Here is a 27722-nt window from a genome sequence, read left to right as displayed (position 1 = left end):
CTAAAAATGAGGATTTAGAGAGAAAGCATCGGGCTTGTTACAGATCCAGTGTTTATCGGAGTAACAGGAAGCGCTGGAGATACGACCACTGTTCACCAGGACACAATCCGAAATGCCAATAATTAGGAACCTGGAGGTGAAAAAAAGAAGAGATATTATTAACAACCAAAATTCTGTTGACAAATTACAATCTCTGGAACGTGCACTGATCCTGTCCAGGCAGCGAAGGGTTCATAAGTGGCGATGGGTACAATGAAAATAACCAACCTGGTCTGATCCCCACTGCGGACAGTCTGCTGAGGGTCCGGTCCCTGCTGCAGTCATCTTCTTACAAATTTTAATAATGTGATGTGCGGACAGGAATTCCCTGCTCAGCCAATCACAGGTCTTGTCCGCGCAGCATGAGGACCACAACAGGGACCAGATGCTCAGGAAACCAGTAATCGCAGGGGATCGGGCTGGGTAAGTATCCCACTGTAATTATCCCTGCAGTCCCGCCCACATATTAATAAAATACCTTTAAAGGAGTAGTCCAGTCCTGAAAAACTTATCCCTTATCCTAAGAGGCCCCACGCAATCTTCTGTACGGTGCATGTTGATCCCCGCACGAAGCGGCAGCTGACACGCCCCCTCAATACAACTCTATGGCAGAGCTGGAGTGCTGCTTACGGCAATCTCCGACTCTGCCATAGAGTTGTATTGACGGGACGTGTCAGCCGCCGCTTCGTGCGGTGGTCAACACGCCCCCTTCCCACTGCCAGGGCCGCGTACAGGAGATCGTGGGGGAGCCCCTTAGGATAGGGGATATGTTTTTCAGGACTGGACAACTCCTTTAAATGACCATAGTCCTGTTTAAGATTTGTGCCCCCTTCAGTCTACTCTCTCCAGCAGTGCTCTACAATTCCTAGCTACATGACATCACCTCCTTATAGGACTAGAATACCTGATATAACAACCTAATAGACTTTTCATTAATTATTTAAATGAAAAAATCTTATTCAAGGTATTCTAGGTTCCCTAGAGAATCTACTTATCTTCCTGGTTCCCTGTGGTCAATAAGTCACACTTAAGGTCAGAAAATCGCTGCCCACTGTGGTGTCCCCATCAGCTGGTGATTGGCTGAGCAGCAGTGCAGCATATTGAGTCCTGGCACCAGGAAGAAGACGGGTGCCGGTGCTTAAAATGTCACATTGCCGCTCTGCTTATCACCGGCTGAGGTGGAACATCACTGCAGGCAGCGAGGCTGGACCACAACATGACATATTGACCACAGGGAACCAGAAACCACCAGGAACCGCGGTGGGACAAATAGGGCAGTGGCATGTTTTCAGCAATAAAGTTACTGAAAACCCCCTTATCCCGGAGTATTCCTATAAAGGGGTACTCCGCTGCTCAGCGTTTGAAACAAAATGTTCCGAATGCTTAGAGCTGGTGCTGGGAGCTTGTGACGTCATAGCCCCGCCCCCTCAATGCAAGAGGAGATCAGCCGACAATCTGGAGTTTGCTTGTTCATCTGCGTGACTTTCACACAGGGCCTTTACCAAACCTTGTGTTTTGTTTTGCATAGTTGTGCTTTAAAAAAATAAAAAATAAGGCAGAGAGAACAGGGACGAAAAGAGGTGGGGGGGCACCAGCGCAGTCCTAGGAAAGAGACGCCAGAGCACTGTAAGAGTTTACGGCAAGAGTCATCCCTGCCATATTCTTCATATAGATAGGGCCAGGGACTATTGATAGGATTCCAATTATTGGGCAGACTAGATGGGCCAAATGGTTCTTATCTGCCGACAACTTCTATGTTTCTATAATCACACCCAACCAACATGCATTGAGCCCGATTTAGAGTCCGCCATACATTCCTCCATGCTTTGAATATGAAGAATCTCTCTGAACCAGTCTGTAATTGTCGGGGGGGTCACTCTGCGGGTAGGGAATACAATTTTTGTGCACGATAGTGCACCTTTAAAGGGCCCTTACACATTGCTATAGTTATCAAGTTAAAAGGGGTACGCTGGTGAAAAACATTTTTATTTTTAAATTAATTGGTGGCAGAAAGTTACAGATTTTAAATTACTTAAATTTAAAGAATGTATTCCTTCCAGTATTTATCAGCTGCTGTATGCTCCAGAGGAAGTACTTTTCTTTTTCAAAGAGATGAGGACATGAGATGAGGACATGAGATGAGTACCCTGTCCTCATCTCTTTGAAAAAGCCAGGGTACACTGGCGAAACGTCAGCAGGAGGGGCTATAATGTTTTTAAATAACGGCATCCAAGTGACACATTAGCAATATTTGCAAGTGTGTGGGGGTTCCCTCTGGTCAGTGGTGGCAGCACTGTCTAGAGGAACTTCAGGTTCCCACAGTGACACTGTTCACAAAACACATTGGAAGGATCATTCTAGTTGTAGTCACATAGTGGATGACCGGTCTTTTAACATTTATTCACTATGGTACCAATAAACACAATTCATATTTATTTTTGATAAATTGGAATAAAAGTTAAGTTTTAATAATTTTGTTAAGTGGTCTCTAGTTTAGGGCAGTCCTTGGGGACTTGTCCCTAAAATTGTAATTTTCATTTTTTTAAACAGTGTGTCCCCAGGTGTTGCAAAACTACAACTCCCAGCCGAAGGTTGTCCGGGCATGCTGGGAGTTGTAGTTTTGCAACAGCTGGAGACACCCTGGTTGGGAAACACTGATGTACATATTTAGATATCAAAATCCCCAAAGTGTATGATGGTGTGAATATGTTTTTCAAGAACAACATTTTCTGAACGTAAAAATATGAAATATTTGGATCGAGTGGGCTTGTGGGTGGTTTCCAGTGAACTCATCTGAGTAAAAGGTTGTGAGAATAGTAGATGTGTAATGCTGGGAATCACTGATGTGATAGTCATAGATACCAGTGAGAAGGCGGCACCATTATCACCTCCAGTTCCAGGAAAGTACAGGCGCAGAGAATTTACAGCCCCTGAACGCAGCCAAACACTCTGAATTGGAACTAAAAATAATAGCTGACAATGTTATAATGTCTGATCTTTGCTGTATAAGTGCCCTCAGAATTGTAAAGCGCTGACGAATATATTGCCACTATATATAAATGTATATATAAAGTACCATATTTTCCTGCGTATAAGACGACCCCCAACTTTTACGGTTAAAATAGAGAGTTTGGGATATACTCGCCGTATAAGACTACCCCTCTACCGCGATGTACGGTACCTTACTAGTGATTGGCTGGTTGTTGTATACAAAGCCTGCTTGGATTGGTCGGCTCTCCCTGCCTGCCCAGCCCTCCGTCTCCAAGACTATCAGAGCGGTACATGCCTCTTTCACCAGTCTTGCTTTCCCTTGTATCCCATTATCGTACCTCCTTCTCTGCCTCTCAGATCTTGCACATGCACTATTGTTCCCCCCCACATTAGGTTGGCAGTATAGTCCCCCCCCCCCACATTAGGTTAGCAGTATAGTCCCCCCCCCCCACATTAGGTTAGCAGTATAGTTCCCCCCCCCCCACATTAGGTTAGCAGTATAGTCCCCCCCCCCACATTAGGTTGGCAGTATAGTCCCCCCCACATTAGGTTGGCAGTATAGCCCCCCCCCCACATTAGGTTGGCAGTATAGTCCCCCCCCCACATTAGGTTGGCAGTATAGTCCCCCCCCCCACATTAGGTTGGCAGTATAGTCGTCCCCCCACATTAGGTTGGCAGTATAGTCGTCCCCCCACATTAGGTTGGCAGTATAGTCGTCCCCCCACATTAGGTTGGCAGTATAGCCCCCCCCCACATTAGGTTGGCAGTATAGTCGTCCCCCCACATTAGGTTGGCAGTATAGTCGTCCCCCCACATTAGGTTGGCAGTATAGTTCCCCCCCTCCCCCCCACATTAGGTTAGCAGTATAGTTCCCCCCCCACATTAGGTTAGCAGTATAGTCCCCCCCCCCCCACATTAGGTTGGCAGTATAGTTCCCCCCCCCCCATTAGGTTGGCAGTATCGTTATCCCCCCCCCCACATTAGGCTGGCAGTATAGTTCCCCCACATTAGGCTGGCAGTATAGTTCCCCCACATTAGGCTGGCAGTATAGTTCCCCCACATTAGGCTGGCAGTATAGTTCCCCCACATTAGGCTGGCAGCATAGTTCCCCCACATTAGGCTGGCAGCATAGTTCCCCCACATTAGGCTGGCAGCATAGTTCCCCCACATTAGGCTGGCAGCATAGTTCCCCCACATTAGGCTGGCAGCATAGTTCCCCCACATTAGGCTGGCAGTATAGTTCCCCCACATTAGGCTGGCAGTATAGTTCCCCCACATTAGGCTGGCAGTATAGTTCCCCCACATTAGGCTGGCAGTATAGTTCCCCCACATTAGGCTGGCAGTATAGTTCCCCCACATTAGGCTGGCAGTATAGTTCCCCCACATTAGGCTGGCAGTATGGTTCCCCCACATTAGGCTGGCAGTATAGTTCCCCCACATTAGGCTGGCAGTATAGTTCACCCACATTAGGCTGGCAGTATAGATCCCCCACATTAGGCTGGCAGTATAGTTCCCCCACATTAGGCTGGCAGTATAGTTCCCCCACATTAGGCTGGCAGTATAGTTCCCCCACATTAGGCTGGCAGTATAGTTCCCCCACATTAGGCTGGCAGTATGGTTCCCCCACATTAGGCTGGCAGTATAGTTCCCCCACATTAGGCTGGCAGTATAGTTCCCCCACATTAGGCTGGCAGTATAGTTCCCCCACATTAGGCTGGCAGTATAGTTCCCTCACATTAGGCTGGCAGTATAGTTCCCTCACATTAGGCTGGCAGTATAGTTCCCCCACATTAGGCTGGCAGCATAGTTCCCCCACATTAGGCTGGCAGCATTGTTCCCCCACATTAGGCTGGCAGCATTGTTCCCCCACATTAGGCTGGCAATATTGTTCCCCCACATTAGGCTGGCAGTATAGTTCCCCCACATTAGGCTGGCAGTATAGTTCCCCCACATTAGGCTGGCAGTATAGTTCCCCCACATTAGGCTGGCAGTATAGTTCCCCCACAATAGGCTGGCAGTATAGTTCCCCCCCATATTAGGGGGAGCTTTGGACGGCTCCTTACATGACAGCTCGCTCAGCCTATCACCGGCAGAGGTGGGACATCACTGCGGCTGGCGATACACTGACGGGTCTGTGATGTTCCCAGCCTAAAGAAGCCAGAAGACCAACAGCACCGGAGGAACGGGACCCGAAATCTCAGCAACGGGGGAATGTAGGAAGGTGAATTAAAGGTTTTGTTTTGTTTTCTTTTTGCAGCCCCCAAAATAATTTTTTTATTTATTTATTATTTTTTTTACTGCATATCTCCTTTAAATTTAAAGGGGTACTCAGAGTAACATTTTCGTATTTTGTCCCCTGAATGCCAGACAAACTGTATTGTAATATACACTTATTACCTGTATTGGGCCATTTTTTCCCTGTTGGAATATGCTTTTATAGGCATAAGAGAAGAAAAATCTGTCATCCTCAGTCCACTGTCTCCTCTCTTATTCCCCCCTCCCAACTGAGGCAGAGATCATGTGACACTGTGTACTGGCTTTTAGCAGCCTTTCCTTTTTAAGCCAAGCCCCTTTCTGCCATCATTTTGACAAGCCACACTTTTTTAGCATCATCCAACCCAGTTACCCACTCTCGACCATATCATAGCTCATCAAGCCACACCCCCTTCTGACATCATACCAATAAGCCACATCCCCTTTCTAACTGGGGATGGAAGCAGTGAATAGTGCCAGAAACAGGCCAGGAGGATTATGTAAGTACATTCCACACCTTGTGGTGTTCTTTTTAATTTTTATTTAATTTTCTTTTTTTCCGGATACACAACCCTATAAAATTTGGCTGAAATAGTAGTAGTGACTGTGCATTGGTTTGGTCCACAGTAGGCTAAGAGACAGTTGGGACAGTTCATTGGACCAGTCCATTAATGTAGGTAGTGACTGAGCATTGGTTTGGTCCACAGTTAGGTTAGAGCAGGGTTTAATACATTTTCTTTGACTAGGAGCCAGCAATCAGCACAATTTCTGTTTTTGTGCCTTGAGCTGTCTTTATCGGTACAACTTTTGCGTAGTATTGTCTTTTTGTTCACTTTTTACTGGGATGTGATCAAAAAAATTGGCATTTGGATTTATTTTTTAGTGTTTACAGTGCAGGATCTGAAATGTGATAATTTAATCCAAAAATATTTTTTTTTTATCTGGAGGGAATGCGACATGAGGTGCAGCAAGGAACCTGGGGCTGACATGCAGCACTGTAAGTGGCAGAAGCAGAGCAGGGACTTGGCGAACATTACCCAGCATCCCGGGACCTTTGGTTGGTATAGCTCTTTGTATGCACTTGTATATTCCATTCTATCAGTATGGCTGCAGCACATTGCACTTTGTAGTCTCCTCATCTTGAAACGCTCCGAAGTTAGACTCTTTTATATATCATGTTTGCATATTAAAGGCTTTCCATACAATCCAGATATTACTGCTATTGTATATTGCCCCAATATTCATGTGCTGGCCCTGGTGATGCTGCTTATCTTGTGACCATTTCCCCTTTTTAATTGATTTTAAGTGTATGTGGCATTTGCATTATTTCAATAAAATACCTATATTTTTGCACTGATTTATAAGTAGCTCCATTCTTTGCTGTGTCATCCCATTGAAGTCTACATTTAGGTGTATTACACATTGGGGGCTTCTTTCAATATATTAGCACTAGGTCTATTCATATTTACAGTATTATTTTATATGTATGGTTATGTTTGATTGGTTTTGCACTTATAAGAAAACCGAGTGCTCAAGTAGACAGAACCGTCATTCTGAGGATGAGAACCTGCATGGGACAATGTGATATCAAAAATGAGTCTATGTGGCTTGACACTAGTTTCAGTGTTTTTTGTTCTTCATCATAATGGGCTCATAATGTAGTGCAGTGGTCTCCAAACTGTCTGGTTTTGAAACATCTGAAGCCCCACAGTTTGGAGACCACTGTTGTAGAGTAATGAAACCAGTCCTGGTACAGGGCAGTGTATACAAAGTGCTGTACCCAACCTCCACCTTAAAGGGGTACTCCGGCCCCAAGACATCTTATCCTCTATCCAAAGGATAGGGGATAAGATGTCTGATTGCAGGGGTCCCGCCACTGGGGACCCCCACGATCTAGCGTGCAGCACCCACCTGTAAGTACTGCCAGAAGCGCTGGAGGCTCTCAGTCTTATGCCTCCTGACCACGGGGACGGAGTATGGTGATGTCAAGTCCCTCCCCCTCAATGCAAGTCTATGGGAGGGGGCGTGACGTCCGTCACAACCCCCCCTCTTGAAGACTTGCATTGAGGGGGCGGGGCATGACATCACATGGGGGTGGAGTTGTGACGTCACGATACTCCGTCCCTGTGGTCGGGAGGCATAAGACTGAGAGCCTCCAGCGCTTCCGGCAGTACTTACAGGTGGGTGCTGCACGCTAGATTGCGGGGGTCCCCTTTGGATAGAGGATAAGATGTCTTGGGGCCGGAGTACCCCTTTAAATTTTGAATGTGTTCTAAGATGAAAGTTAAGGACTGTCCCTGGTGTGGCCATGTGTAGCTGTGTGTGTCTGCTGTGAACTGCGCTATGATCATAGACCAACACTGGGTTCACACAAAGTATTTTTAGCCAACATGAGAAGTGGGTCCAAAATACAGAAAAAGAAAAAAATGGCAGAACTTACCAATAACATTTCTTCTCTATTTTGGTTCCACTTCTGATTTTGACTATAAATGCTGTCCAAAATGAGGACCAAATAGTGACCACAATGCTATGTCTGAAAATAATAACAATAATAATTAAATTATTGCTATTATTATACATAGTATTAGGGATATAAAAAGTTATCCCCTATCCTAAGGGACACCACGCAATCTCCAAAAGGGGCGTCAACCACCGCATCAAGCAGCAGCCGACGGCCCTCAGTGCAGCCCTACGGGAGAGTCGGAGCACTACATTACAATCGCCTGCTCTCCCACAGGGCTGCAATGAAGGGTTCGCGTCGGCCGCCGCTTCGTGTGTTGATTGACACGCGCCATTTGAACAAAGAGATCACATGCGTTCCCAGCGGTCGGACCCCCTATACCTAGGATATGGGATACGTTTCTATATCCTGATCCTGGAGTACTCATTGGAATTATTTTTTATTATTAAAATTATTCAACTACAATTATTAACCCCTTCCCGTGTATACACGTCCATTTTTTCTGTGACTTCACGCAAATGGACGTGTATACACGTCCAATACATTTTCTATCACCATGTCCGTTGGCATGGTGATAGAAACGTCATCTCAGCTGTCCTGACAGCTGACCGATGACACTATGCAGCTGGGGACCAATCAGACTGGTTCCCTGCTGCAGATCATTGTCATTAGTCAGTCAGTTAGTGACTGACTAATGACAAGGACTTGCGGGGTTCCGGGCTGATCGGGTCTCTGGTGACCCGATCACCCGGAAAATAACGATGATCGGAGCAGTCAGAGACCGCTCCGATCATCCTGAAGGGATAGGACCGAGGTGGCAGCTCAGTGTTTTGCAACCAGTGTGCCTCAAGCTGTTGCATAACTAAAACCCCCAGCATGCACGGACAGCCAGAGGGCATGCTGGGAGTGTTAGTAGTATGCCTCCAGCTGTTGCATAACTACAAGTCCCAGCATGCCCTCAGTTGTCACTGCATGCTGAGAGTTGTAGTTTTTGCAACGGCTGAAGGATCACTGGTTGCGAAGTTTGTTACCCAACTCAGTGTTTCGCAACCAGTGTGTCTCCAGCTGTTTCAAACTACAACTCCCAGCATGCACTGATAGACTGTACATGCAGGGAGTTGTAGTTCTGCAACAGCTGGAGGCACACTGGTTGCGAAACAATGAGTTTAGTAACAAACTGTGTTTTGCAACCAGTGTGCCTTCAGCTGTTGCATGACTTCAACCCCCAGCATACACGGACAGCCAAAGGGCATGCTGGTAGTGGTAGTTTTGCAACAGCTGGAGGTTTGCGCCCCTCCCCCCCATGTGAATGTACAGGGTACATTCACACGGCCGGGGTCTACAGCGAACTTCATGATACAAGTTTGAGAGGCAGCAAGTTTCCGCCGCAGCTCAAACTCTCAGCGGGAAGCTCGCTGTAGACCCTGGTCGTGTGAGTTTACCCTAAAAACACTACACTATACTACATTACACAAAATAAACATATACACTTAAAACACTACATATACACATACCCCTACACAGACCCCCATCACCCCCCCCCCCCCCAAATAAAAATAAAAAAAAATCTTGTATGACACGGTTTCCAAAACGGAGAATCCAGCTGTTGCAAGACAACTCGCAGTATTGCCGGACAGCGATTGACTTTCCAGGCATGCTGGAAGTTTTGCAACAGCTGGAGGCCCCCTGTTTGGGAAACCCTGCCATAGGGTATTTTTGGTATCGGAGGTAAGTGAAATTCTTGCATCCGGTTCCGTCCTTATGCAAATCCCTTATTTAGTCCTCAAATGCGCATGGCGCTCTCTCACTTCGGAGCCCTGTCGTATTTCAAGGAAACAGTTTAGGGCCACATATGGGGTATTTCCGTACTCAGGAGAAATTGCCTAACAAATTTTGGGGGCTTTTTCTCCTTTTACCCCTTATGAAAAGGTGAAGTTGGGGTCTATAACAGCTGTCATTGTAAAAATGTTTTTACATTTTTTACACTAACATGCTGGGGTTGCCCCATACTTTTAATTTTCACAAGAGGTAAAAGGAAAAAAAGACCCCCAAAATTTGGAACTCAATTTCTTCTGAGTATGGAAATACCTCATATGTGGACATAAAATGCTCTGCGGGCGCACAACAAGGCTCAGGAGTGAGAGCGCCATGTACATTTGAGGTGATTTGCACAGGGGTGGCTGACTGTTACAGCGGTTCTGACATAAACACACAAAAAAAAAACAATCACGTGACCCCATTTTGAAAACTACACCCCTCACGTAATGTAATAAGGGGTACAGTGAGCATTTACGCCCCACAGGTGTTGGACAGATTTTTTGAACAGCTGTCCGCAAAAATGAAAAATCAAATTTTTCATTTGCATAGCCCACTGTTCCAAAGATCTGTCAAAGGCCAGTGGGGTGTAAATGCTCACTGCACCCCTATTACATTCCTTGAAGGGTGAAGTTTCCGAAATAGGGTCACGTGGGGGGGGGGGGGGTCCACTGTTCTGGAACCACGGGGGGGCTTTGTAAAGCACATGACCCCCGACTTTCATTCCAAACAAATTCACTCTCCAAAATCCCATAGTCGCTCCTTCCCTTCTGAGCCCTCTACAGCACCCGCCGAACACTTGACATACACATATGAGGTATTTCCTTACTCGAGAGAAATTGGGTTATACATTTTGGGGGTATACATTTAGGGGGGATTTCTCTACTTTTACCCCTTATAAAGATTCAAAAACTGGGTCTACAAGAACATACGAGTGTAAAAAATGCAGATTTTGAATTTTCTCCTTCACTTTGCTGCTATTCCTGTGAAATACCTAAAGGGTTAACTTCCTTACTGATTGTCATTTTGAATACGTTGAGGGGTGCAGTTTTTATAATGGGGTAATTTATGGGGTATTTCTAATAGGAAGGCCCTTCAAATCCACTTCAAAACTGAACTGGTCCCTGAAAAATTCAGATTTAGAAAATTTTGTGAAAAATTAGAAAATTGCTGCTGAACTTTGAAGCCCTCTGATGTCTTCCAAAAGTAAAAACTTGTTAACTTTATGATGCAAACATAAAGTAGACATATTGTGTATGTGAATCAATATATAATTTATTTGGAATGTCTCTTTTCCTTACAAGCAGAGAGCTTCAAGTTTGAAAATTGCAAAATTTTCAAATTTTTCATGAAATTTTGGAATTTTTCACCAAGAAATGATGCAAGTATCGACAAAATTTTACCGCTATGTTAAAGTAGAATATGTCACGAAAAAACAAATCTCGGAATCAAATTCATGAGTAAAAGCATTCCAGAGTTATTAATGCTTAAAGTGACAGTGGTCAGATGTGCAAAAAACGCTCTGGTCCTTAAGGTGAAAATGGTCTTGGTCCTTAATGGGTTAAAATTAATACAATTATTAAATTATTGCAATTATGAAAACTACTACATTATTATATTATTTAGCCAGGAGCCTTTGTTCTAATCCTTTACAAGATCCTTGTTTCCCACAATAGCCTGAAAAGACACCACAGGCTAAAACCACATCCTGATCATGTGACGCTTACTCAGATCCTGTTTCAGGAGGGGAGGGGGGGGGAATTGAGGCATTTATACAAAGGTGAACAATTTTTCTACACCTTCAGTGTGTATGGTGTAAGTGTTTGTGTGCGCCAAATGTACTAAAATTGTCGCATGGCCTGTGATAAATATGGTGCTAAAATCCACAGAACGTAGCCTGTAAGATCAAGGGTATAGTAATACCTGAATCCATAGTGCCGAAAGGGGCACAAAAATCCCTCCTTACAGCACAAGCCTAAAACTTAACTGTTATGGGTGAATACAAGTAAGAAAGTAAAGTATATGAAGTGTGATGTTAACAACAACTATATCATCAAAGTGAAATGAACAGTGTTATGTATAAACAAGTGTGATAGCACCTATGACCAGTGCAAGGAATGTAAATGTTGGTGCAAAATTCACATGAAAGCTGCAATAGCTGGTTCCTGTAGTTCACCTTATTCCCTCTAGCAACAATGATTAAAACACCAAATCAACTGGCCCCCCCGACATGCTTCACTCCATAGAGCTTCCTCAGGGGTCTGGGCTAAAAGGAGAGCTGGGGCCCTGGAGATTGCTTGCCCCCTGCCCCCCACAATTGGTCTGAACCTGGATTTTCAACTTTTACATCATTGTGTTAAGTGTATACTTTACAAATAAACCATTTGACAAAAAAAATATATATATATATATATATATTTATTTTTTTAATTTTTTTTTATTTTTCCTTTTTCTATTCACCAATAACTAAATGTTCTAAAACTGGAATACAAAGTATATTTAAATGGGCACTGTCAGAATCAAAAAACTTTTTATATGTTGTACATCTTGGCAAAACATTAATCTTTCTAATATACTTCATGAAAAAATTTAACTCCTTTTAAAGAAATCATGGCTTCTAAAAAAAAAAAAAAAAATGAATAAAAGAATAAATAAAAGACCACTAGGGGTCGACATACCATCCAGGCCATAACGCAGTTTGACTGCAGCATATTTTTTTGTCCCAGCTGAAGCACCGGCTGGGACAAAGTCCAGGAAGTGAGGGGCGAGACTAGCACTCCTCTGTGCTCACCCCTGTCCTATTAGACTGCAGCATGAAAACAGAGAGGAGGGGGTTACAGAGCAGCCTGCAGTGATTGGATGAAGAAATCCAGCACAGCAGACTCAGGTAGGAAGTGAATGCATAGTGAGTGAGGGGGCGGGCTCAGTGCTTGCCTCAGACACGCCCCTTCCTGAGAAGTGGATACCAGAATGGGTGAGCAGCAGAACAGAGGGATTTGTGAACCAAATACAGAAGCTAGACCCCCCAAAAAAACATGTAAAGAAGCTGCATGACCTACTGAGTAAAATACAGAAGAATTATGTTTTTATTCTTTGATATAACAAGGTACGCTTTAAAGCATAGCTGTCAGTAAAAATACTTTTGACATGTTCTAGAGACAAATCAAAAGTTTGATCAATGGAGGTCTAAATGTTTAGGCCTCCACCAATCAGAAGAACTAGTTGGGAGAAGTCCACGCAGCCATGCGCTCCTCTACCTGGTCTGTGTTAGTTGATCGAGACACGTTCCATAGACTTAAATTAAGAGTGTGTCACATGTTCTCCTGATCAATGGAGGTCTGAACACTATTACCTACATTGATCAAAACTTCTGACATGTCTCTAGGACAGATGGAACCATTCTCTAGAGCAGCGATCTCCAACCTGCAAACCTCCAGATGTTGCAAAACTACAACTCCCAGCATGCCCGGACAGCCAACGGCTGTCCGGGCATGCTGGGAGTTGTAGTTTTGCAACATCTGGAGGTCCGCAGGTTGGAGACCACTGCTCTAGAGCCTTCTTACAGGTCTTTATGATGCAAAAAAAGATCCACAATTGAGGTTTTCCTTTTACATGAGTATCAGAATTTCTGGTACTTTACTTACAGAATCCTTCCACAAAGTCACTTACGTATTGTTAAAGATGGAGCCATTGGTCCAAATCCACGGTTGTGTAACATTCTCCCGCTTTAGCCCGATCCAGTGATCAGAAGAGCCTTTATATCGAATGATGAACTCCTGGAGATAAAAACCAAAAGAGGTAAAAACTATCAACCAGACACTTATCCAGGATTAGATAAAAAAAAAAAAACTTTGCTGCTTTTGCCCTAGAACAGCGCCACCTCTGTCCTCTGTCCTCTGTCTGTCGGTTGTGTGGGGTATTGCAGGCACAGTTCCACTGAAGTAAGTAGAAGAAATCCTGGCACAAACAATCTTAATGCAAATCACCTGAAGTGTTTATTTACAAGCGTACATAGTGATACAGCAGCTCACAGGACGCGTTTCGGCCACCTCGTGCCCTTCATCAACTGATCAGTTGATGAAGGCCAGGAGGTGGCAGAAACGCGTCCTGTGAGCTGCTGTATCACTATGTACGCTTGTGAATAAACACTTCAGGTGAATTGCATCAAGATTGTGTGTGCTGGGATTTCTTCTACTTACCTATTGCCTACCTGTCCACAAGCACCACGCCAAGGTGACGAGTGCCGACTCCCACTACTTCTACCTACCAGTTCCACTGAAGTGACCAGAGACAAGCTGGAATACCACACACAACCTGAGGACAGGGGGTGGTGGTGTTTTTTTTGGAAGAAATGAGCCTTGGTTTTCTATTCTTGGACAACCCCTTTGTGAGGCGCGGGCGGAGTATGAAATGCGCAGTGGAGGGAGAGACGTTCTCTGTAGAACAACTCCCCTGGGAATTGTAATTTTTGGGCCATTTTCGGTTTTGATTTTCAGCCAAGAACATCCCAAATTTTTGGTTCCGGACCAAAATTTTCATTTTGGCGCACTGCTACATCCTACTTACCATCTCATGTTTGGACTCTACGACGGCAAGAGTGGCGTTCTTGGAGGCGCAATTTCCTTAGAAAAGTGATAACATTTTTTTTTGTACCAGATCCAGTCATCTTCACAGGGGTCAGGGAGGACGATCTCGGGGATATGACATTCCCTTGGGTTAGAGGCTCCCCGTGGAGAACCTGTCCAAACAAACGGACATTAAAAATCATCCTGTCAATTGGACGGACACCATACCGGAAGACTCCCCATTATAGTCAATAGGGCCCGTCAGGTTTCGCTGGTGTCCGGTGTTTGTGCAGCAGATCGGCCAAGTCCGTTTACATCTGTTGAACATTATGGAGCCTTTGATGCAGACGTGAACCTAACGGAAAATTATTCATACAAGACGCAATTCCTTTATTTTAGCAGCTGAATATTCTGAATGATGGGACAACCGTGGACATCTACAAACAAATGTTGGAATTAGGCCAAATTTCCGCTTGGATTATTTTTTAACCTGGGATTACAGCTGGTGGGGTCTGACGGCGAGGACCCTCACTGATCACAAGAACCGGGGTCCTGCCTGTCCCCATATCAGTGTTTCTCAGTGTGCCTCCAGCTGTTGCAAAACTACAACTCCCAGCATGCCCGGACAGCCTTCGGCCGTCCGGGCATGCTGGGAGTTGTAGTTTTGCAACAACTGGAGGCACCCTGGTTGGGAAAACACTGACCTAGGGCTGGGCGGTATATCGGTTCATACCGAATACCGAAATTTTTGTGCTGCACGATATGAATTTTAACTCATACCGCAATACCGGTTTGGCCCCTCCCCCTTGGGAATGAACGAATCAGCCCAGCACTGCGCTGTCCCCACATCAGGAAACTAATCCTATGTGACCTGCGAGCGCTGATCTGCCCCCCCAATTAATTATTAGCCCAGCCCAGCACTGTCCCCATCAGGGTACTACTCACATGTCACCCGCATGCGCTGCCCTCCTTGTCCTGTTTGTTGCGGCCGCCGGCGCTGATACTCTATACCAGTGGTCTCCAACCTGCGGACCTTCAGATTTTGCAAAACTACAACTCCCAGCAGGAGTTGTAGTTTTACAACATTTGGAGGTGCGCAGGTTAGAGACCACTGCTCTATACTGTGTGGTATCCCTATGCCCGGGCTGCAAAAAATAAACAAAATAAACTTTAACTCACCTCCCATTGGTCCAGTACCGGCCTCACCTGTTTCCTGGGGACAGGAACGTCGGAGAGCCGTCAGCCTATCTCTGGCCGCAGCCATATTCCGCCTTGGCCGGCGATAGGCTGAGCCCACTGTCATGTAAGAAGCCGGCTCCTTACATGACAGTGGGCTCAGCCTTTCACCGGACTAGGCGGAACATGGCTGCGGCGGCTGATAGCTCTCCGACGTTCCCACCCCCAGCGTAAGGCCGACGTACGTGCGTTAAAGTTTATTTTGTTTACCTTTTGCAGCCCGGGCATAGGGATACCGCACAGTATAGAGAGCCAGCGCCGGCGGCCGCAACAAATAGGTGGACGAGGAGGGCAGCACTTGCGGGTGATATGTGAGTATTTACCCCGATGGGGATGTGGGCTGATAATTAATATGGAGGGTGTCTAGGAAATACCGTTATATACCGTGGAACCACCAAAAGTTAAAAAAATTGCCGTGATACACACATTTGGTCATACCGCAAACGGAACTGTGAACGGGGAGCCGCGGTTGGGCGTGCACGCGACCGCTCTGTTCACTCGCTTTGGGGCAGCTAGACAGGCAAGCGCTATACTCCACTAGTGAAAGAAGCTGCAGTGCACGACCCGACATGGGACCCCCTACTATTGGGAGTCGGATGATCATTATTAATGTTGGTATAACCCTCTTTAGCGTAGGGTCATGCTTAGCACATTCGCAACGCGTTTCCTGTAGCTCAAACTCCACTTGCGGATGGAGCCCATTGACTTCGATGGAATGTAACATAATCCACAGGTTAGATTTCAGCTGCGGGAAACCTGCTTTAACTATATAAGGACATGAGACACTGGAGACTCACCTCTGACATGAAGACTGAGCAGCAAACTGATCAACAATATAAGAGTCAAGGGGACCAGGAATAGGACTGGAACAGTCACATATTTTGCTGCAAAATAAATTAAATAAATTAATAAACAAATAAAATGTGAATTGAAATGAACATCTTATCCTTCCTGCTATAATCTGCACTTTGTTCTTAATTTCAGGATTCTCTACCATTGTAAGTGGTTGTATGGTGAAGACATCCCCCTGCATACACACAAGCTAGTCTATAGATCGGCTGAAGGCCGGGGGTCCTGCTTCTTTAACCAGGGGAATAGACAAATGGAGACCACGTCTGATAGCAGAAATGTGGAGGAGGGTCCTGAGCGGGAATAGGGAGAGATGTGACTGTACATATCCCTTAGAATAACGGGTTATCCAGCCTTATAAAAAACTGATTTCCTATCCTTAGGGTCAAACTACAGGCGCCGATCAGAAAGAGTCTGCAGAATCTACAACACTGTTTCCTAATCAGGGTGCCTCCAGCTGTTGGAGAACTACAACTCCCAGCATGCCGGGACACCCTTCGGCTGGAGATACCCCGGTTAGGAAATCCTGATCTACAATGTTTATCAGCCATTCTTTAGTAGCGGCACTGCAAGGTTCTGCAGCATGACTTGACTGGGCCGCCACCGTCGCTACTGGTGGAGTGCAGCAAGTGAAAGCGTTGAGAAACATTAAAAAGGGGTACTCCGCTGCTCAGCGTTTGGAACAAACTGTTCCGGACGCTGGAGCCGGGAGCTCGTGATGTCATAGCCCCACCCCCTCAATGCAAGTCTATGGGAGGGGGCGTGACGGCTGTCACGCCCCCTCCCATAGACTTGCATTGAGGGGGCGGGGCGTGATGTCATCAGGGGGCGAGGCTATGACGTCACGAGCTCCTGGCGCCAGCTCCAACGTTCGGAACAGTTTGTTCCAAACGCTGAGCAGCGGAGTACCCCTTTAAAGAGGCAGCAACGCCAAACAGTTGACTGGCATGAGTGTCGGGAGCCAGACGTCCACGGATCGAGAGGCCATGAATTCTAACAGGCTGGATAACCTCTGTATGCGGAAAGTGATAAAATCTGCAGCATGGACTTTCATATTTCTGTGTGGATGAGATATGTAAGACCTCGTTCACGCTGCGGAATTTACGAGCACAAATGAGTGAGTTTGCGATTTGTCACATGGATTGAGCGGAGTAATTTAGAGTCCCTTGATGAAGCCCACTATGTCCTTCTTACACTCGTAAGGCAAACAGACTTGGAAATTGCTTGTAGACAGGACCGTGGAATTGTGGTCTATTTGTAAGAGTTATGCCTGACTATTGGCTACCTAGGCTAACTAGTGCAGCCTCCTGAAGAGTGTGACAGGAGGTGCAGAGCAACATTACTCCCCTGACCAAAGACAGACTCTAAGTAACTAGCTAGAGAAAAAAAGCTTCCACCTCTAATCCTATGCTAGGTGAGTAAAGTAAAACCAACAACCAACTGCATCCATTGGCTAAGAGAAGGACATGTGACCAAATCCTGCTGTCTTTGCATTTTCTGCAAATGCAATGCAAGACAATTTTGCAAACTTGAACTTAAAAAAAAATAGAAAAAAAAAATGAAGAAAATAAAAATAGTGTATGCATGTTTTACCACAGAAATACATAGTTTTTCAATCCTAGAAGGTAAACAGAATAAAAGGATTTTTTTTCAGGAGTTTGCATTGATGTAATAAAAACCATTAAAAGGGGTACTCCGCTGCTCAGCGTTTGGCACAAACTGTTCCGAACGCTGGAGCCTGTGACGTCATAGCCCCACCCCCCTCATGATGTCACACCCGCCCCCTCAATGCAAGTCTATGGAAGGGGGCGTGACAGCCGTCACTCCCCCTCCCATAGACTTGCACTGAGGGGACGGTGAATGACATCATGAGGGGTGGGGCTATGATGGCACGAGCTCCCGGTGCCGGCGTGCCTGAGCAGTGGAGTTTCCCTCTAATGCATGATGGGTAGGATGAACCATTTAGACTCCCACATTTAGCAGAACGAGGGGCAGGGATGATCGCAGAACCTGACTTGATACACATGGCTGTGCCCCATCCTGTTCACAAGACCAGCCGGATCTGTCTCTTGTATCGGTGCTGCCAATGTAAGAGGGTACTTGGGTCAGACCCCTAAAGATCATACACTAATATACTATCCTAAGGCTCCGCCATTATACACTACTAGCTACTTACTAGTGTTGCTCGCGAATATTCGCAATTCGAATATTATTCGCGAATATCGCATATTCGCGAATTCGCGAATTTCGCGAATATAGCGCTATACATTCGTAATTACGAATATTCGTTTTTTGTTTTTTTTTTTTTCTTCACAGTACACATCACAGTGATCACCCCTCTCTGCTTCCAGCTTGTGTGGTGTAAAGGAGGCTCTAATACTACTGTGTGACACTGTCGGACGGAAATTCGCATATGCGAAGATTAGCATATGCTAATTTTCGCATATGCGAATTTTTACGCATGCTAATTTTTAATATGTTAATTTTCACATACGCGAATGTTCGCATACGCGAATGTTCGCATATGCGAAAATAAAACGAGAATATTACGAATATGCGAATATTCGCGAATATATGACGAATATTCGTCCATATATTCGCGAATATTCACGAATTCGAATATGGCCTATGCCGCTCAACACTACTACTTACCCGCTCTTTCTACAGAATGACATTCCCGACCACATATCCTGTCCTCCGCACTAACTATTATCTGAGCCTTCCAGGCAGCTGGCAGGATGTTTAAAAGTCCTGGACTAGATTTAAGTCTCCTATATGTGTAGTTGACATACGAGTAACATGTGACCAAGTATCATTAATATCGCCATCTGTGTGGAAGTGAGGATGGAACATAGATATATATCAATGAATGTATCTCTAACTGCGCTCTAGGGAAGAAGGGGATGTGTCACTTATTGGCCATTAAAGTAAAAATTAAGAATTAAAGGGGTACTCCGCTGCTCAGCGTTTGGAACAAACTGTTCCGAACGCTGGTGTCGGGAGCTCGTGATGTCATAGCCCCGCCCCCTCATGACATCACGCCGGCCCTCTTAATGCAAGTCTATGGGAGGGGGGCGTGATGGCTGCCACGCCCCCTCCCATAGACTTGCATTGAGGGGGCGGGAAATGATGTAATGAGGGGCGGGGCTATGATGTCACAAGCTCCCGACTCCAGCGTTCGGAACAGTTTGTTCCAAACGCTGAGCAGCGGAGTATCCCTTTAAATACATAGTTCATCCGCTGTTTTATAAATAGTGTGAGACCTGACAGTAAGATCAGACATTTACCATGAGATTTTTTGAGTGCGGTCAGGGGCGATTTACGTCTTCGCTTTCCATTCAGTGATGTTTTGTTTTCGGTGAGAGCCTAAAATACACAAAAGCAAGATGAAGCCTTAACATGCAAAAACACAATATATGCTCATACGGGGGAGTAATATAATAAAGAAGTTATCCGGGAATAGAAGGAAGAAAGAAGAAGGAAGAAGGAAGAAAGAAGAAGGAAGAAGGAAGAAAGGAGAAAAAAAAAGTCCTATTCTTAGATAAGCCATTTAACCCTTGCAGCACAGGTACTAATGTTATTTATGATCACCACTGAGAGGGCAGATGTGATAAACACAGTGAATGAGGCTTTGCTCAGTACCTAACACAGCCCAGAGGGGGCGCTTTCTTTAGCGCTAAGAGGGAAAAAACAAACAGTAATCACATAATGACCCAGGTAATTCCCATTCATTCCCAAGTCTATTAAAAAAAAAAAAAGGACTTTCCTAGATGATAAAACGGAACCCATTAAGATAAACACAGTTTCTTGGTAAACGTACGAGCTGCCTAATGAATGCTGCTAGTACCCAGATGTCACGATCACACCCTATCGGTCCAGCCAAGACGATAGAGAGAGTGTGATGGTGCAAGGGTTAAAGCCACCAGACCTCTGGGTATCCACTACTAGTCCCAGCAAGTCAACAAATGAACCTTTTGATAAACGTGTTTCACCAGAGCTTCCTTCAGAAAGGTGAGCTTGGGGACCCCACTGGGGACCCCCGCAATCTAGGATGCAGCACCCACCTGTAAGTACTGCAGGAAGCGCTGGAGGCTCTCAGTCAGTCTTATGCCTCCCGACCACGGGGACGGAGTATCAGGACATCATGACTCCGCCCCCGTGTGAAGTCACTCCCCCTCCCATAGACTTGCATTTAAGGGGCGGCGTGACGTCAAATGGGGGCGGAGTCGTGATGTCATGATACTCCGTCCCTGTGGTCGGGAGGCATAAGACTGACTGAGAGCCTCCAGCGCTTCCTGCAGTACAGTGATCCCTCAACTTATAATGGCCTCAACATACAATAGGTTCAACATACAATGGTCTTTTCTGGACCATTGTAAGTTGAAACCAGACTCAACATACAATTTACAGACAGTCCAGATCTGTGAAACGTTTCAATGAACTGACCAATCAGAATGGCCATTCACTGGTAAAACACCTGTATTACTGAAGCGTATGCACTGAATGGTGTCTGGTAGCGCCCCCTACAGTACAGGGAGGTATTACATGTTCTGTACTCTTTACCTGTATTACTGAAGCATATGCACTGACTGATGTCTGGTAGCGCCCCCTACAGTACAGGGAGGTATTACATGTTCTGTACTCTTTACCTGTATTACTGAAGCATATGCACTGACTGATGTCTGGTAGCGCCCCCTACAGTACAGGGAGGTATTACATGTTCTGTACTCTTTACCTGTATTACTGAAGCATATGCACTGACTGATGTCTGGTAGCGCCCCCTACAGTACAGTGAGGTATTACATGTTCTGTACTCTCTACCTGTACCAGGGTTAGCTGCTCCTTTGGACACCAGGTGAGGGCGGCTCCATGTTACATTTTTAGGACATTGCGTGTTCTGTACAGGACCCTGAAGAAGCTCCTGTTCTCTACATAGACCAGTGCTTCCCAAGCAGGGTGCCCCCAGCTGTTGCAAAAATACAACTCCCAGCATGCCCGGACAGCCTTTGGCTGTCCGGGCATGCTGGGAGTTGTAGTTTTGCAACAGCTGGAGGCACCTTGGTTGGAAAACACTGACATACACAGTGATTTACAGTTCCCAGCAGATCTTTATTACTTTTATATGTAAGGATTTGCTTTATCTATATTAGTTATCTACTTATTTTTCTTTAATCCTCAGTTTTTCCTATTTTTGGATGACATTTTAGTGCCTTTAGAACCAATTACCAGGTTTCCATAGAGTTCTGGTCTCAACATACAATGGTTTCAACCTACAATGGTCGTCCTGGAACCAATTAATATTGTAACTTGAGGGACCACTGTATTTCCAGGTGGGTGCTGCATCCTAGATTGCAGGGATCCCCAGCGGCAGAACCCCCTGCGATCAGACATCTTATCCCTTATCCTTTGGATAGGGGATAAGATGTTTTGGGGCTGGAGTACCCCTTTAAGTGGTTAAATTACTTGGTTAAAGCAACAAATGGCCTTAATATAGATAAGTAAACAGCTGCCGACCTTTGTTTTCCTACACAAAAGGTTATGGGTTTTTTTTTCCATAGAGACCTAAAACAGATGGTAAGAACAATAGGTGGCACACCTCTGCCCTGCAGCATTACACCAACGGCTGGGTCTATGTATAGTACAGCAGATCAAAGTCTTAGCGGTTAGACCCCCCCCCCCCCCCCCCTACCCTGGATATCTTAGGGTAGCGTTTTCCAACCCGGATGCCTCCAGCTGTTGCAAAAACACAACTCCCAGCATGCCCAGACAACCAAAGCCTGAAAGGATTATGCACCAGTGGGTCGCTTTTAGATTATTATGGTGGCCGTTCATGTATAAAAAAAAAAAAGGAAGCAAGTGACCCCCGACGGGCAACAAAGACTACTTTTCCCAACACGTTCAGGATGGGGCAGCAGCTCCGTTAGACTGGGCCTACATTTCTAAGTTGCACAACTGAAACACCAATATTTGCATGATTACAGTGGTCCCTCAACATACCATGGTAATCCGTTCCAAATGGACCATCGTTTGTTGAAACCATCGTATGTTGAGGGATCCGTGCAATGTAAAGTATAGGACAGTGGTCTACAACCTGCGGACCTCCAGATGTTGCAAAACTACAACTCCCAGCATGCCCGGACAGCCGTTGGCTGTCTGGGCATGCTGGGAGTTGTAGTTTTGCAACATCTGGAGGTCCGCAAGTTGAAGACAACTGGTAGAGGAAGTTCTACTCACCTGTCCCCGCCGCTCCGGACCATAACCGCTCGTCACCGCTGCCCGGGATGTCGCCGTCCATCGCTGTCGCTGCGTCCCCGATGCTCCGGCAAGACCTCTTCTTCCCCGGCATCCTCGCTCTCCATCGCCGCCATCACGTCACTCCGCACGCCGCTCCTATTGGATGACGGGACGGCGTGCGCAGCGACGTGATGACGACGATGGAGTGCGCCGACGAAGCAGGGGATCCCGAAGAGGATGCGCCGGAGCCCAGAGGACAGGTAAGTGATCGTCAGCGGACCACACGGGGCACCGTAAATGGCTATCCGGTGGCAGCTGAAGCAGTCTGCGCTGCCGGATAGCCGTTTATGCGATGGCCCCGACATACAAAAGCATCATATGCTGAAATGATCATATGTCGGGGCCATCGTTGGTCGGGGGGTCACTAGACGATCCTCCCAAACGTTGGATCCAATTGACCGAAAAAAACAAAAGCTTGAATGTAAGACTACTTAAAAGGGAACTCCAGTACAGTGCCCCCGTGATCTGCTGCCCGGTGCCCCGTCTCTACCCGTGCACGGAGCAGTGTCGACCACCACTCGTGTATCTCCAGCTCTCCCACAGAGATACATGGAGGGGGAGGTGTAGAACACAGCTCTGCATGAGAAGAGCCAGAGCGCCGGGCAGGAGGTCTTAGAGGTCGGACGCCCCACGATCACACACTTATTCCCTATCCTGTGGATAGATGATATGTTATGTAAAGATAAATGGGGGTGACTGGTTCTCAAGGTCTTGAGTGTGATGGAAATGTGTTATATGGTTTTGTCTTTGAATATGTAATGATGATAGTGGTGTTTATGAATAATTCAAGAGGGTGATGATGGGTGTTTGTATAAACTTGAGGGTATGTATATATATATAATGAAGGAGGGTGATAGGTGTTCCTGTATAAACTGGAGAATCTGTATATAATGATCGGTGTATATGGGAGAGAGGGAAAAGTATGGGGGAGAAAAGTATCTTGATAGGTGTTTGTGAATGATTGGAGAGGGGGATGGTAAGTGTTACTGTATAAATTGGAGAATATGCATGTATATAGTGAATATTTGTGATGATAGGTGTTTCTGTATAAACTGCAGGATGTGTGTGTATATATTGATCGGTGTATATGGGAGAGAGAAGTATAGGGGAGAAGGAAATGATTGAAGGAGAAGGGGGATGATGAAAGAGAGATAAAGGATGGTGAAAATAAAAGAAAAGGCTCTTACTTGGATAGATAAAAGCTTAATTTATTTGTAATTTAATAATGTAAAACAGGAAAAAACGCTGGGCCCTAGCGCTTATACTTCCCAATGCATATGAAACAGTTAAAATAATTCATAAATGTAATTCATAACAAGGTCAGTAGATAAAAAGCACTAAATAGTTATACAATGTGCAATAGTAGGTAAATGAACCCGGTGTTGCGACCGCAAGGTATAACAGACCAAGTCAATTGCTCTCGGTACGGCGACCGTAGAGATGTGTGAAATAGTCAAGTAGTCCACGGTGCTGCGACCGTATGCCAGAAAGAAGAAACAAAGTCACAATGTAGCGGTGCTGCGACCGTAGTTGGTAGTACAATTCAATGGGACACAGTGTGTCAATGTTGCGAGGGTGCGTGCTGTCTCTAACAGAGTGAGGGAGCCATGGATTGGCAGTGGGCCAAAAGGAGGAAGCTCCAGCGGTTGCAAGGCTGGGTAGTGGAAAGGGGGAAGAAATATCTTGTGGTACTATGTACCTCTCACCCGGTCACTCCTATGGACTTTGTGATGTCGGTCCTCACTCTGGAAACGAAGCCGCTTGTTTGTGTCTGTCTGCGGTCACTGGTGCTCGGCTTCTCCTCGTGGCGGTGAGCGTGTTGGGCGCGTAATAGAATCCTGGCGCGCTGTGATGATCCTGTGGTTCAGCTGGTGATGATAGTGCTTGCAATGGTGTCTACTGCCTTAAGACTAGACGCGTTTCGGACCCTCTAGGTCCGTCCTCAGTATTTCTCCCCCATACTTTTCCCTCTCTCCCATATACACCGATCATTATATACAGATTCTCCAGTTTATACAGGAACACCTATCACCCTCTTTCATTTTATATATATATATATACATACCCTCAAGTTTATACAAACACCCATCATCACCCTCTTGAATTATTCATAAACACCACTATCATCATTACATATTCACAGACAAAACCATATAACACATTTCCATCACACTCAAGACCTTGAGAACCAGTCACCCCCATTTATCTTTACGAATTTTCTGCTTAATCAGGGTATACAGGAGATTATACCCAGACTGAAGTTCTCGGTCACCACACCAGATTGAGTACATCTCACACTTCCTTAATCTTTTTCAGATGATATGTTATGTACCGGAGTTTCTCTTTAAAAAAAAAAAATTATTATTATTTGTCGAATGCACAACATAACAATGACATTGTATCACAGTAGCATGTACAATTGTGTATATCTATGTCCCTTATCACTCACACTTCCCCCAATTCATTGGGTTATAGCGTGGGTGACCAGGTCCAGTTGTTCCTGTGGTACTGCCTGGCGAAATTCCGTTGCTGTATGCAGTCAATTGCGCACTGGAGGCGGGGCCTCACCAGCTGGCCACGCCTACCTCTGTCCGTCTTCTTGTACTGTTGGACCCTCAGTTTTTATAATCATCTTCTGCGACTCCACGTCCCAGCAGCCGGTCCGCTCTGTAGCTGGAGCGCATGCGCACAGTTGGATTAGCAGAGCGCTGTCAGCAGGCGCAGCACTCACGTCATTACGATCCGAGAGCTGTATAGTCCGTCAGCGCATGTGAATGGGGGACTCCGCGTCACTGGGACGTGGAGTCGCAGAAGATGATTATGCAAACTACGGGTCCAGCAGTAAAAGGAGATGGGCAGAGGCAGGGGCAGCCAGCCGGCGGGACCCCTGCCTCCAGCACACAATTAACTGAATACAGCAACAGCCAGGCGATACAACAGGAAACTCTTGACCAAATTTCGTAAGTTAGGGCTTGTTCACACGGCCGTCTGTTCCCCTTTTTTTTTTTTTTTTATCCCCGTTTCGTTTCCGTTCTTGCAGGCTGTAAATGGATTAAAAATTCATGTCAATGGGATTTTTTTTTTACAATCCATTTACATCCGTTTGCACCAGTCTGCACTCATTTCTTTTTTATTTTTTTATTTTTTTAAGGCAGAAAAAACGGCACATGAGCCTTTAATGTCATCCGTTTGCATCCGTTTTGACTTCTGAGCATTCTCAGAACAAAGTTGTTGTCCGTTTTTTTTTAAATCTGTATTTTTTTTTTATGGGAGAAGAATGGACGAGTCTAGACGGACGTGTGAACGCAGCCTAACCCCTCATTGGGCTCGTGGTCACCCACGCCATAATCCAGTGTATTATGTTTAGTGAGGGTGATCAGGCTGACTGTTTTCCTCGCCTCATAGTGATTAGTGTTACCATTCGTGTTACCATTCGTAGCCAGACCCTCACCACTAATGATGGGTCCTTCATTAACCCTTTAGATTCCGTCAACATTGCCAATTACAGCATCTAAAGGATTAAAGGGGTACTCCGCTGCTCAGCGTAATGAAGAAACTGTTCCGAACACTGGAGCTGGCAGCTTGTGACGTCATACCCCCCGCCCCCTCATGACATAATGCCCCACTCCCTCAATGCAAGTCTATGGGAGGGTTTGTGACGGTTGTCACGCCCTCTCCCATAGGCTTTCATTGAGGGGGAGGATTATGACATCATGAGGGGGCGGGGCTATGATGTCACAAGCTGCCAGCGCCGACTCCAGCATTCGGAACAGTTTCTTCTAAACGCTGAGCAGCAGAGTACCCCTTTAAATGAAATGAAACTCAGGGGGTCCGATGAGCTAAAATGGCTGTGGAGGGTCCCCGTTCCTGCCTCTGGTTCACCGATTCGTTTAGCCAGGCTGTACAAGAGGAGCGCCAATCTCACTGTATAATGCAATGTACTAGGCACAGCAACATACAGTGAATGCAATCTAATGATGATATATACAAATCTCCTATATAAAAAATAAAAATTGGTATCGCCGCATGTGTAATTGTCCAAACTATTCAAATGTGATGTTTATTATCCCACATGGTGAATGGTGTAAAGGTAATAAAATGCCTAAAATTAGGATTTTATGTCATCATATACCTGGAAAAAAAAACAAGTCACATTAAAACTAAAAAAAAAAGCTACAGATAATTCCACAAAAAATTTGTCTCACATGCCTGAAAATTAAGGGGGTGGGGGTCAGAATGGGAGGATATAAGACATACTGATAAAAAAAATAAAAAAATAGAAAAGATACTTTTTTGTAAAGTAGTACGATAATAGAAACATTTTTATAACTTGTATCGTTTTAATGTTCTTGACCTACAAAAAAAAAAAGAACCTGTAATCTTTTCTATAAAGTGCACTGCGAAAAAACCAAACCCCATGTGATGTTATACACCTAAAGTTACCGTCCAGCCACAGAATTGACACAGCTGCTCTATGAATACAATAGACTAAAGAACTACAAATCCCAGAAAAACCTACCATCGCCTGATATCAACAGCTTCTCAATCATTGTAGGCTATGAATACAGAGAGAACTACAAGTCCCAGAAACCTCCGCAGATTCCTATCACACATGACTCAGTGTAATGTACATTAGAATACAGACATACAACACAGAACTACAGGTCCCAGAATAACTTGACACATGACAGATTAATCACATATAAGAGGAGAAGAAAACAACGCAAAGACCATAGAGACTATAGAGTCCGGTACAAGAGCGTCTACAGACGGGACTGACCAGCTCCGCGCCGCTCTCCATCTCTTCTCTCTCCCGCCGCCGTATAATCCCGGTGTGAGGTGGATTTTTGCGCCCCCGTGAATTCTCGCGTCCGCTCCTCCCCCAGCTCTCCGAAGATTTCCGAAGTTAGAGCTGGGGGAGGGCAGAGCAAGGAGAGGGAGAAGGTACACGCCCCCTCCCTCATCCCCCCTGCTAGAAGCCAGAGCAGGGGAAGAGAGGAGCAGGGGGAGAGGAGGAGGAGCACGACTCCCGCATCTCCCCTCCCCTCAGAGGACGCAGGTCTAGCATCCAGAGCAGTGCTCCTCATCTCCCCTGCCTGAGCTCTGTCTGTGTTTACTGTACACGGGCTGGGGATGTATACACTGCAGGGGCTGGGAAATAAATCTCTGGGGGGTCCCTGTTATGTGTGTTTGTATGCTGGGAGTTGTAGTCCCTGTTA

General features: G+C 45.7%; 1 protein-coding gene across 1 annotated transcript; it reads right to left on the bottom strand.

Moving 5' to 3' along the window:
• On the bottom strand, nt 1–27400 carry LOC130283108 (C-type lectin domain family 2 member B-like). The gene is given in 7 exon segments (XM_056532293.1): nt 1–130; nt 13229–13335; nt 14126–14178; nt 14181–14297; nt 16158–16244; nt 19497–19575; nt 27284–27400. Coding segments are annotated over 7 exon segments (594 nt in total). The 5' UTR covers nt 27305–27400.
• Between the last annotated feature and the right edge of the window lie 322 nt (nt 27401–27722).

Source organism: Hyla sarda, chromosome 7 (genome assembly GCF_029499605.1).
Source record: "Hyla sarda isolate aHylSar1 chromosome 7, aHylSar1.hap1, whole genome shotgun sequence".
In the NCBI taxonomy this organism is placed as follows: domain Eukaryota; kingdom Metazoa; phylum Chordata; class Amphibia; order Anura; family Hylidae; genus Hyla; species Hyla sarda.
This window is presented reverse-complemented; position numbering and strand designations above follow the sequence as displayed.